Source organism: Anguilla anguilla, chromosome 1, assembly GCF_013347855.1.
Source record: "Anguilla anguilla isolate fAngAng1 chromosome 1, fAngAng1.pri, whole genome shotgun sequence".
Lineage (NCBI taxonomy): Eukaryota > Metazoa > Chordata > Actinopteri > Anguilliformes > Anguillidae > Anguilla > Anguilla anguilla.
The window spans coordinates 48,729,845-48,742,317 of NC_049201.1; the positions used below are offsets into that span (position 1 = coordinate 48,729,845).

General features: G+C 45.6%; 2 protein-coding genes across 2 annotated transcripts; one reads left to right on the forward strand and one right to left on the reverse strand.

Moving 5' to 3' along the window:
- alg2 (ALG2 alpha-1,3/1,6-mannosyltransferase) lies at window positions 1-3,867 on the reverse strand. Its single transcript, XM_035414001.1, has 3 exons — window positions 3,698-3,867; window positions 2,208-2,517; window positions 1-1,653 (listed from the first exon to the last, which is right to left on the reverse strand). The coding sequence occupies exons 2-3, from the start codon at window positions 2,514-2,516 to the stop codon at window positions 757-759; spliced, it is 1,206 nt and encodes a 401-aa protein (XP_035269892.1). The 5' UTR covers window position 2,517; window positions 3,698-3,867; the 3' UTR covers window positions 1-756.
- Window positions 3,868-4,115: 248 nt separating this feature from the next.
- Window positions 4,116-11,704, forward strand: sec61b (SEC61 translocon subunit beta). Its single transcript, XM_035405770.1, has 4 exons — window positions 4,116-4,271; window positions 5,100-5,197; window positions 5,718-5,822; window positions 11,286-11,704. Exons 1-4 carry the CDS (start codon window positions 4,269-4,271, stop codon window positions 11,371-11,373), a joined length of 294 nt encoding a protein of 97 aa, XP_035261661.1. The 5' UTR covers window positions 4,116-4,268; the 3' UTR covers window positions 11,374-11,704.
- The last annotated feature ends 769 nt before the right edge of the window (window positions 11,705-12,473 follow it).

Sequence of the window (12,473 nt, forward strand, 5' to 3'; positions counted from 1 at the left end):
TTACAGTCATTAAATAATTTTTTATTATGGAATATAATTAGATCTCTGAGAGAGTAAACCCATTGAGTCACTGCATTGTTTAACAAGTTTAAATAAAACAGAGAAAAATAAGAAGTTATTCTCTCCAAAGTTTTGGTCCTATCCTTTATTTCTGTCATTATTACAATTGAACAAAGCTCAAACTAGGCTGAGCAAAAAAGATTTCCAGCATAATTTTTTTAAGGGACTTCTTAACGGTCTGTGATGAGAAGAAGAGACACAGAGGCTGCTGTAACTCAGTACCAAAACTGTAGATGAATGCAAGCAGTGGACGAACTCGTTACGAGCTCTGTCAGACATATTCTCCCAGGCTGACAGCTCCACCCCTATTGTTCTCTCTTGTCCTGTTCCAGCCCTCGTCATATCTGCGGTTAATGACAGTCCCCCATTTAAAGGGTCGGAGATTTCTTTGTGTGTCTTTCCCGAGCAACAGCTCCCAGGGAATGCTGCTGAAGCACCTTCAGCAGTGTCTCGGGCACCCTTCTGGAGTGCTGTATTGCCACGGGTCTCACACTCTAGTCCCGGAGAGCCGCAGGGTCTGCTGGTTTTCATTTTCACCCTAAAAATCAGTAACCATTTCAGATCCAAGAAAGCAGGGAAGATAACTTCTGAGTAATCAACTGCTTTCTTTGATCAATTAAGTGTTGAGAAACTACGAAAAGCAGAAAACCCTGTGGCTCTCTAGGACCAGGGTTGGGGTCTATTGAACATGGAGTGCTACTCTGTCAGTCTTAGGATGTACTTGTGCAGCTGGTTAGCAAAGGCCTCCAAGGAAAACCTCTCCAGCACCCTCTGCCTGCCGGCCTCGCCCATCTCCTGCTGGAGCCGAGGGTTCCTGATGAACTTCTCCATGGCCCCGGCGAAGCTCTCCGCCTCGGGCTCGCAGAGGAAGCCCGTCTCCTTGTCGGCGACGGACTCCAGCGGGCCGCCGGAGTTCACGGCGATGACCGGGCACCGCGTGTACATGGCCTCCACCGGGACAATGCCAAAGTGCTCGTTGCTGGGCGTGTAGAGGACGCAGGTGCAGTGGTGGAGCAGGGAGGTCTTCTGCCGGTCTGAGAAGGAGCGCAGGAAGGTGATGTTGTCCCCCAGGGCCAGGCTGGAGGCCAGATCTTTGAGCTCGGCGTAGTGCTCCACGTTCTCCGCCACGCGATCGTCGTAGCCGCCCGCCATCACCAGGTGGACCCTCCCCCACTGCTCTGGGGTCAGCCTCCTGTGGAGCGCGTCCAGGGCCCGCAAGGCCAGGGGCAGGTTCTTCTTGCGCTCGTAGCGGTTTATGGAGAGGAACATCCACGTCGTCTCAGGGACCAGGCCGTCCAGGTCCTCCACCTCGGAGTCGAAGGCCGCCGGGTTGAGGGAGGGGTAGAGGACGTCGGTGTGGACGGCCGACAGGCTCTTGAAGGTGCGCCTGAAGACCCCGGCGGTGAATCGGCTGTTGACCACCACGCAGTCCGCCATGCCAGTGGTGCGCTCCTCCAGCCAGTCGATGGGAGCCCGATAGAGCCTCTTCAGGGCAGAGCGACGCTGGGTTAGCAGCTGGTCAGGGAAGTGGCAGTAGAACAGGACCTTCTTCCTCTGGCGGGCCAGCCTTAGCACAGGGATGCAAGCCGACACCTGAAGGAAGTCAACACAAGGATTGCTATTGAGTTTTAACAAGCATTTATTTGGTCTTCTAGACATGCTATACCAAAAAGGGCCTTCACAGCACACAAACAGTTTAATCTCATTCCCCTGCCTTTAACTAATTTTGAAAAATCTAGCCCATGATCCTGTGCCATCATACACTGCATCAATAAACAAATGACAATATACATTTTGTCCATTCGAGACACTTTGTCTATTGACTGTCTCTTGAAACATGGAAACTGGCAGTACTGGGAATGTCTGTTCAAAGCTACACAGTAAATACTTTGATGCCATATGTAAATTGAGCCAAGAGCCTCAACATTAATTTGCACCTGATAGTCACAGTTGTGTTTTAGTGAAATTATTAGTTTTTTCCACAATCTACACACTGACCATAACAACAACAACAATAACACCACCCCACCCCACAGCACAGCACCTCCTCTAAGTAAAGATATAGTATTCATTCCCCTACTGTTACACATCAGACAGCAACAATACATATCTTGGACAGAAGCGAACACCCAAAAGCAATGTCTCACCTGGTCACAGAACACAACATCAAACTCCACCCCGCTGAAGAAGACGAGGTAGAGGGCCACGTAGACCATGCGCAGGTAAGCACACAGGGCGTGGAAGTAGCCAAAGACACTAGTCGGCAGCCAGTCGCCCGCGCAGACCACTGGGAGGTCAGGGTCACGGGTCTCGGAGAAGCAGTGCTGGGGGTCGTAGTGGGCGGTCCAGATCTGCACAGCACAGCCTTTGGAGCGCAACGCCACGGCGGCGTCCACCACCAGCCGTTCCGCCCCCCCGATACCCAGGTCAGGGTGAAGGAACACCACCCTCACCATCCTGAACACCACAGACAGAGAACATCCTCTTTATTGACAAAACCAAAAAAGAAGTATAAGTAGTAAAAGTAATGTTCCTATTTGACGGTTAAAAATGATAGGGTTCCATCTGCAGATAGTACAGATATGAGATATCAAGTCTTGAATTTGAAGTTATATATAAGAGCAATGTTTTGTATTGCACTGAAATAACAGAGTGTGTTCTCATTTTTGACGTCATTAGACAGTACCTATAAGCTCTTGTACAGTGTTGATGGCCTTGAATACACATTTGTTTCATGAAGCAACATTCTGACTATTTTTATTTCAAGTCACTTGAGTTTTTTATAGACATGTGTGAGAAGTTTACAGTTGTTTAAGTGCAATTGCCATGACCTTAGTGCAGAGGGGCCACTGTGAGAGATAATGCAGATGCTGGTACAGAAAGGTTGCTTGAATTGAAATATTATGCTAATAATTATAAATAGCGCCATCTTATTTTATTTTTTGTCTCCTTTCTACCTTTCTGTTCTGCAGGCTCCATTTTGTTGCCTGGTTTCTGAAATATAACATTTCCAAACCATGCTTTGACTTCTGTCTGCTCCCTCTCTCTTTCACTGGCCTGTCATCTAAGTCCGGGAACCGAACTATGTCCGCACTCCCTGCTGCTAACGTGTTAGAGGCCACTTAAAATCGATCATGTCAGGCTCATAACCTATGTATGAATCGGACCATGTTGACACTCTGGCTGTTATTTTACGTTATTTTACTTAACATGGTAACAAGTTCAACCCTACTGTTCCACTTTACTACCAACATAGTCCTTACATCAAATACTTCATCTAATCATCTGACAATATCTTGCAAGGGCAAATTCTCATCTGTGTCCTGTTTAAAAAGCTATGCGGTATAAAGCTCTTCTTAGAAGCCTTATATAACTGTTTGTTACCTATTCCTAAAACCACCTATTTAAACAACACTTCTCAACAATTAGAACATGCTGCTGTACCTTCATAACCAGGAAGTAACACTATACATAATTAATTTGGCTAGCCCAACGTGTACATGCTGACCACACATTATCCAAGCTATTGACAGTAAGCCACAGTTTATGAAGTTACAGTAAATTGCAACGTGACGCTGGCTTGCAGTTCGGATATGAGCTGGACTTCATTGTGTTCACGTTTACTGTTCAAACTTACCTTTGTTTCTATAATACGCGTCGCTTAAGCGCGGCTTGCAAAAGATCCTTCCCAGTTCTGCTGTAGAGGTCCAAATGACACTACCGGACTGACGGTGCCATGTCGGCTCGAAAACATTATAGGGCGACGTTATAAACCTTCGATTTCAGAGCCAAAATGACATCAGTTTCAGGACATTCCTGAAACTTCCTGTGATAGCACCGGAATGTGTCTTTAACGCTGCCTCTTAAATTAGACGAATAATATAAGTAATCAACGCAATTATAGGGTAAATTAATAATATAAATATATTCTCCACAATAATATATGCAAAATTGATGTTTTTAAAATAAAAACGATTGTGGTTTATTGAAATGATATGTATACTGAGCTCAGGCATTTATTTTGACGTTCCAAATGGGTCCTTCATTGTGTTGTCGTGGCTTTTTAGACGATCGTCATCATTCTGGGATTTCTCTTGTGGATGTGGCTAAAATCTGGTCCATTTGACTTGGAGACAGGCTTGGGCATTGCTGGACGTTGTACATCATTTTTTAAATCGTTTTAACGCTAACTATACACAAGAAATAAAATGGTAAGTATTCAGTTTTGCACGGGTATAGTGTTTTCTCAGTGTATAATGTATGGGCACGCTTTAGTTTTCATGCAATGTGGGTTGGCTGGCCGGCGAGTAGGCTAACGTTGGATTGTTAGCTAATTGCCTCTGAGTAGAATGGCTAGCTAGCTAACTAAATTCGTTTTGTAATTTATCTGTCGACGATAGTCTACTCAAGCTTTATTGGAGAAACTTGTGTATTTAATAGTTTAACAGTCTTCGCTGTTTGGATTTATTTGGTTAGCTAGGCCCGTTGAGACTGACTGTGTAGGCTATATTTGTCGTGATACGAGTTAAGTTGGCGAGAATTGGCTAGGCTAAGGGGTTAGCGTTAGCTAGCAATCATACTTAGCAGACGTGGCTATTTTCTTGTTGGCCAGACAAACCAGCGGCTGTGCTTTAAGACGCAGTTGTATATGCATGTTTCCTTACGATACGGTTGTGAACACTAATAACGAAGTAGCTAAAGCTCAGTAGTTAGCTATGTGGCTTCAATTGTATAGCGTTACGGTTGCTCTAGTGGCCAAAACCGCTAAGGAGACGTGTCATTCATTCGTTTCTGATTCATGTGTAGTGATTTAGTCGTCGTTCAATAGATAGGCAGCAGTATCTTTAAATATAGAAACAGTCTTATCAGTGCGTAAACTACTGCGTTAACAACTTCAGTCATTGTTTTTTTTTTTTTTAGGGAGACGTGTTGGTGTCACACCTTCGATCGGTTTTTGTTGGCTGACAAAATTGGAAGTGTCACATTCTTTTCTCAACCGATGTTCTGTAATGCCTGTTTTCCCCCCCAATGTCCCGTAGCCTGGCCCTGCCGCAAGTGCTACCAATGTCGGCGCATCCAGCCGATCTCCCAGCAAAGCTGTGGCCCCCAGAGCGGCAGGCTCTACAGTCAGACAGAGGTAAAGCCCGCACCGGCTGCCACTCACCAGTTTGATCCACATAGCCAGCCTTGCTGTAGTGTTACCTGATGACGGTGTTCAGCAGTCACTGCAAGGGTCATGGCTCTATTATCTACTGTTGGGAGGGATTGGTGGCAGGGGGCATGTGTGGAAATGCACAAGCTTCTTGAAGATGTACCATGAACCTTCTATGATACCGCTAGACAGTCCAGGTTAAGGCAGTTATAACCATTTCTGTGGTGTTTATTAGTCCAGAAATCCAGTTCATTTTTCATTGTGTATCTGACTTAATACTGTATGGACTTTGATAAAATGAAGTTATTTTCCTTAAATGGCAGAATTAAGGCAAATAAACTAGTCTTCTCTCAAACGGAATCAAACTGAGGTGGTGTAACAGTCGGCAAATACTTATATGATGTGAGCCGACCGTTAAAACTAGTCTTTAAATGTCTTTTTTGATTTGGCTTTACCCAGTACACCACAGTTCAGCAGATACACTGCTTGTCTTTCCCCCTCTTAGGAAAGCCACCAGCAGTGGAACGAGGAGTGCAGGACGGACGGCTACCTCAGCAGGCACTGGGGGGATGTGGCGCTTCTACACCGAGGACTCTCCAGGGCTGAAAGTGTGAGTAATACACACGCACGCACATACACACACACGCCCACACGCACGCACATACACACATGCATACATACACATACACACACACTCTCTCAGTCAGTGTCACTCACTTCCTTCTTGGCATTACTAGCCCCACCTATGCTACATCCAAAACAATGTCCTCAAATTCATTTGCTTCTTAAAGCACTACATTTCCAGTCTCCCTCTAGAGCCTACTACAGCACTTGACTTTTTTTCTGGGTTTATGTTTTAAGTTTTGTATTAAAGGCTGCTATTGGTTGGGATCCTAATGACTTGGCATCAGCTCTTTGTTGCCTAAATCATTTTGTGTGCACTTTTGCAAGGCTCTCTGGGTAAGAGCATAATCACTGTAAATTTAGTCCGATACGCCAATATGTCTTACACACATCTGTCCTTTTTCAGTTAGAATACCCTCCACCATGTCTTCTACTGTCATAAAATGTTGCTTTGAATATATTTACTTAGAACATTTGGGCTTATGCCTTTTAGGCCACACTTGTATTTCTACAGATGCCTTTAATTTAATTTTATCACGGCCTTCCATTATGGATTATCTGTCTGTTTTTTGGCTCCAGTGTGTGTGTGCGTGTGTATGTGTTAGCGGGTTCAGGGATACCATTAAGGCTACTGCTGTTCTTAACCACTGCATACATATTAAAAACATCTGGTTTTTGTCTCATGCTGTACAAACTATTTAAAAAGTACAAAAGAATAGTTTCTGCTGAGGACCTTCCTGATCGTTTCTTATTTTGTTATCCAAGGTTTGAGTGATGCAAGTCTTTTGTTTTTACTTTATTGCATGCAGTAGTTTATTTCTCTGCCAGTGTAATGCAGTTATAAATTAGATCTTTCCAAATTGGAAGTGATGTGCAAATGACACAAGGAATATGAGAATTAAGTGATGGCCAAACATTTTTATATACAAATGGCCTTTATATTGATTAATGTTATTAATGCGGGACTTTATTTTTTTATTTGGTTATTCTGGAGGGCTAATTTGCTTTGACATTTGGAATTTTATCGTTGGTGATGATGCACATTTTTCAAGATGTTAAAATACTCTTCTTGCTGAAAGTTAATGGGTTTTTATAACCATACAACCCAGTTAAGAGTTTAATATATTGATCTTTTTTTTTTCAAATACAGCAAGTGATCATTTGAATGATTTGATGTGTGCATTCTCAGAAAATGAATTGTTACGGACCAGTTGGAAAACTTAACCGTTGTCATTTTCTCTGAACATTTACAAGTACGATCTGCTGTAAACGGTATTAGTGTCAAAATGAAGTGAAGTTGCGCTAAATGACTTGAGCACCTTAAGGTTCACACAAACCAAAACCGAATTGCTCCAATCCAGTGCAATATGTAGTGTGGCCCTGACGTTTCTTACCATCTGAACAGAATGTTCTTTGAACTTTGCCTCCCCAAAGTGATGCATGAGGTTGGAGGCCTCTAGTGTTAAAGGACTTGCTGGTATTTATTTTCTCAGGTGTAATGAAGGTGGCATGAAAGCTGCAAAGTGTTCAACAACTTTGACTGACAGATAAATAAAGCAATAATTCTTCATAAAGAAAACATTTTTGGTTGAACTACTACTATTTCTGAATGAAGCTGAAAAGTGAAGTCAGATGATGGTGTTCTGCTGTGTCCCAGTGGAGTGTATGGTCCCCTTAGGGCAAGAAGGGCCTAAGGAACAACCTACATGGGCTGCAGTTTGCGTCTCCTACAGAAGCAATGGGCCCATTTTGGGTTCCTTTTAGTTGCTGTCCATGGCGCCTTTGCATTTCACAAATTTGGTTATTATGGCAATAAGAACCGTTTGCAAGATTTACCATAACCACTACTTGAATAACCTCCGTTAGATCTGTTGGTCTATGACGTAGCCTGTTCAAGATTTGTAGGGTGATTCTCATGCAACAAGTTTAATTTATTCTTGCTGTTGGTGAACATTTATATTAGTAATTTATAACATAACTCAATTTGTTGTAAATGAATTAATCACAGGTCAAAGGAGGCAGCCAAATATTTGATACATTGATACTTTGCATATGTTAGTGCATAACTCTTTACTGAATATATTGAGCTTGTCTCTTTCTCTAGCAATGGCAGAGAAAAATTACCAGGAACAGGAACAAGATGCTTGTTCATGTATTTACAAGCAAGCACGTTTCAGATTCAGATCAACTTTATTATCCCACACGGGGAAATTAGCTTGGTCCAGTGCTCCAGACATAAAAACACCATAAAATCCACAGTAAAAACAATAGAATACACAGTAAGACCGCAATATAATCATAATAAAACACATTAGATCACATTGAGACCGAATAAAACAATAAAGTTAAACAAAACAGTCAATCCAAATCAGTAAAATCAAGTTTGACATAAAAGTGCGAGTGACCAGCTAAAAGTCCTGTTGATTAAACCTGTGTGTTATACAGGCTGATGGCTTGAGGAATAAAAGAGTTCTTGTATCTCCTTGAATTATATTTTTTAAACTTTATTTTAGTACTTTTTTAAAGCTTTATTCATGCTGGGTGTTGGAGGTTTTCTTATGGTGCTCTTGTCCCAGAGGTTGTAGTGTGATGGGTGTCGGTGGTTGGGCAGTGAGCGCTAGTGTTCATCTCTGAAACCCAGTATGCGTAGCATAGCTTAGCTATCCAGTGTAAGCGCACTGCGGCTGCAGCTCCTGCACATCTGTGAGAGCTCGTGCATCTTCGATAAGAACAGACGACCAAGTCGCGTCTGACAAGGTAAATGGCCCTTTAACACCATTTATAAACACCTGGAATGTCAAACCAGACAACTTTACTGTCATTCAGTTTCTCATTAGACTACATTTCAAAGGGACTCCTTGCTCGGTTGTTGGTATTTTATGGTTACTTGTGCTGCTAGTAGGGTGGTTGATTTAAAGGTTTTCCTTACTGTTCTAGACTTGGGGAAAGGTGTCTTCTTTAAACTCATGCTATTAGGATCCCATCAGACCACTTTAACAAAACTTTAGCTGAGAAAATGGAAATCTAACTAAAGTTCACATTATAGGTGACTAAGTGTTTCCTATTATCCCTAGAATTACAATGCACTTTAAAATGAAGTTTGTAATGTAGGAAGTTGCATTAGATTTATATTAAGGCGTGCACACTTTTGCTGTTCTGGTGCCATTTTTCATAGTTTAATGGGGGAAAAATCCTGTTTGTACATAGGATGTGGAATTCTCGAGATTTAGGTCTGCTGGCTCTCCCTGGTGCCTGGTGCGTTTTGGGATTTTTTGAGACTGGTTGAACCATTAAAGTCAGAAAACGAATAGGTTTATTCACAGCGTTGCATGACCTGCATTAAGCAATTTCCCACTGTTATTTATTATATGCTATTTGCTAGAGCATCCGTGTTGCGGTCAGAAATGATCATTAAAGCCGATTTGCATGATCAGTTTTCCAGGGATTAATTAAAACAGAGTTTTTGTCAGTGTGGAGAACCGTAGCCCATCTTTGCGAAGGTGTCTGCGCGCAGACTCCGTTTTAAACTCCGTCTGCGCAGATGCCATTTTCCAACGGTGTCTTGCGGCGGCGCGCGGACGTTAGCACGCGCGCAAATTCCGTTTTGGCTTTGCGCGAGGCCCGCAGAAGCGAAGTCCCGCGCGCTCGGACCGCTCTGCCGGCGGCGCCCTGCGGACACCGGCAGGTAAGCCGAGCGGCGGCGCTCCCGCGGCGTCGATGTTCAGCACGCGGGCGCGGTTTTTAGGGGATTTGGCCGCGGCGCGGAGCGGAGCGCAGGCCTCCGAGCTTAATTAGCGCTCGGCGCCGTTAAAGGTCACATCAATTAGAGCCTGCGGGAGCGCGGCCGCGGAGACGGCATCTCTGCGGCGGCTCCTAGTGACCGGCCCCCGCGGCGCTCGTCCCCGGGGCCCCCCCTCGCGCCTAATAAAGGCCCTAATTAGCCGCCGCCGCCGCCGCGCGCTTCCGCACCTTCCCTTCTCCAGCGCTGTCTCCCCGAGCCTCCTTCCTCCCTTTGTCAGACCTGCCGGCCAATGAGACGGCCGGACGTTTCTGCAAATTCACCTTTTTGAGGTTGTTGCGTTTTTGTTGTTTGTATTTTATTTTCGAAGGTAAGTTGCGGCGCTCGCTGCGTGGAGGAACGGCTGCGTGTTATCGGAGCAGAGGCGCGGCTGATCTGTGGACTCGGCCAAAGTGCCCCAAGGCTTCATCGACAGGCTCGCCGCGGAGTCGTCAGGGGCGCGTTGCGTGACCACGAGAACAGGCGTGCGAGCAAAGGCGGGATGTGCTTTATTTTTTACGTTTTTTGCATGTGCAGTTTTGATCCGTAACGTTTCGAATCACGCCAAATGTTACTTTAAAAACATTTTAAAGTAGCATGAGAAACATCTGCATATTTCATAACCAAATGGTTTTTTTAATCTTTATTTTTTTTAAGCATTGCAAATGAAATCACTCGATAGATGGAAAGGGCTTTGAGGGATCAGCCTGTCATCGGGACTCTGCTATATTTTCGAATGCGCTGGTCAATAGCGGAGAAAATCCATACGTGATTTCATATTCCGCCAGATCAGATCAGCCCCTGCCCTCCCTGCTCAAGCCCATCTGGCCCGCCATGTCTGCCTCCGTCTGCCGGGACTCGGCGCGCTTCGCCCGTTTCTCTGGGTGACGGGCGGCTCCTCCGCGGGGCCCGTCGATGAGGCCCCCCGGGAGCGGCCCCGCGCTCGGCCGACCGGAGAGCCCTGTGGGAAGTGGAGCTGAAGAATCGGGCCGTTCTGAGAGCTTTCTGCTCGGCTGGCCTTGGCGCCGCTCGCACCCCGCTCGTCTTTCTGCTCGCGCTCTCTCTCTCTCTCGTATACGCGACCGTACTCTCACCGCTGAGGTAGCGCCCAGACTTTTACACCGCGTGTACTCTGGGGCCAAAGGGCCCGCCAAAGTAACCGTAGCCAGAGTTTACTTGGTGGGCTCTCAAAGTAGCTCAGAAAGACCTCTTCTCTAAAACCCACCTGTGTGTGCTGCTGTTTACACCTAGACCTGTGGTTTTCATTGACCTGTTCCTCCTCTGTCTTTATTCCCGGTGGAGTGTACATGGTAGAAAAAGCTTTGCGAGATGGCAAGTGACTTCTTTTATATAAAACAGTGAGTCATTCTTGGGTTTATCTTCTTCAGAAACATGACATCTGGGCTTTGGAAATTTAGTTTATGCATTATTAATTACTGCTTGTTGTCCAAAGATAATTGCTGTTTTATAACTGGGTGTTTCTGACCTTTGTGTTGATTAGTGGAACTCCAGTGTTGTCCTCATCAGATGATCTTTTAAACATGTTTTCCAGTAACAATGGGGCAGATGGGGAAGTTGCATTGTGCTGTATGTGAGCGTGTTCATAGCGCGTTGTCCGGCCCTGCTTGCATTGATTTCGGCGCTGACGTGCTCCCTCTGTCTCCCCCACAGTGGCCCGGTTCCCGTCCTGGTCATGAGCCTGCTCTTCATCGCCTCCGTCTTCATGCTGCACATCTGGGGGAAGTACACCCGCTCATAAACGCCACCCGCACCCGCACCCCCACCCCGTCTGCCCCTTTCAACTTAATCCACCGGACCTGGACCAAACTCCGTCTCCACCGAAACCTCAGCGACTGCAGGGCACCTGAGGAAGCACACGCACGCCCCTCCTCCGTTTGGTTCATCAGGAGGACGTTACCACCATCTTTTCATTTAATGTATTGATTTTTTTTTTTTTTCAAACCCAACCCTGCTTTCTAGTTTTTTTTAACCTTTTTTTTTTTCGTCGTTCAAAATGAGAACGTAGTTTTTGTTAACGTCCTTTGTACAAACAATTATGCAAGGTTGAACAATAAAACGAATCCAATGTTGCCGTGGGTGGTTTATTTTTTTGGCTTGCGTTTGCTCGCGAGCGCGCGTGCCTGTATGCGAGCGCATGCGTGCGAGCGGGGGGGGGGGGGGAACCTGCAGGCTGACTCTTGCGCGAGCGGTTTCGTAAGCTGCGGTTTTTGCATATCCCATTGTGAGATGCGCCTGTCTGGAATTATGCAAATAGAATTCCGTAAATTCCAGGTGCGACGCGGGCTTCGTTCGTAATTTGTCGGGAGCGAATTTAGCCTCTTGGCCGCAGTTCTGAGCCATTCGCTGGCTTGCGTGTGTAAGCATGTGCGGCACATCTTCCAGTCGGGGCAGAATTTCTGCGCGGATCTTTGGGGCACAAAGCGAAGATTTCAGCGCGGAGCACCGTGTGCCTGGGAGCAGTCATCAGCCCCGACCTCAACCCGCAGGAAGGCTTGCCAGAGCTAGTTTGGCTGTTTTCTTACGTGCCTTTTATTTAATGTGTTGAATCAAAGGGAAACGGGCAATCCACTGCTGTAAAGGAAACCGGTATGAAAGGAGAGGGCTGAAGACGTTGGTGAGGGTCAAATGGTGACCTGGCCCATAAAAGGCGTCATGTCTGCCCGGCAGTGGACTTTGCTTCAGTGGCACAACTTGACCCGAATGGCGCAAAATGCTTCTGCTGTGGGCTCAGCCTCTGAAAATGATGTGCGTGCGGCTACTGCAGGCTGTAGTTGGTATGGAGACGTACAGCTATCAAAGTTGACAGCACTTGCATGTATGTAGTATGGATGTTGGTGA

Coding starts and splice junctions, on each gene's coding strand:
- alg2 (XM_035414001.1), bottom strand. CDS start 2,516: ATGGTGAGGGTGGTGTTCCTTCACCCTGACCTGGGTATCGGGGGGGCG. Junction 1,654..2,207: donor ATGTTGTGTTCTGTGACCAG/GTGAGACATTGC, acceptor GACTTCCTTCAG/GTGTCGGCTTGCATCCCTGT.
- sec61b (XM_035405770.1), top strand. Junction 5,198..5,717: donor GGCTCTACAGTCAGACAGAG/GTAAAGCCCGCA, acceptor TCCCCCTCTTAG/GAAAGCCACCAGCAGTGGAA. Junction 5,823..11,285: donor GACTCTCCAGGGCTGAAAGT/GTGAGTAATACA, acceptor TCTCCCCCACAG/TGGCCCGGTTCCCGTCCTGG.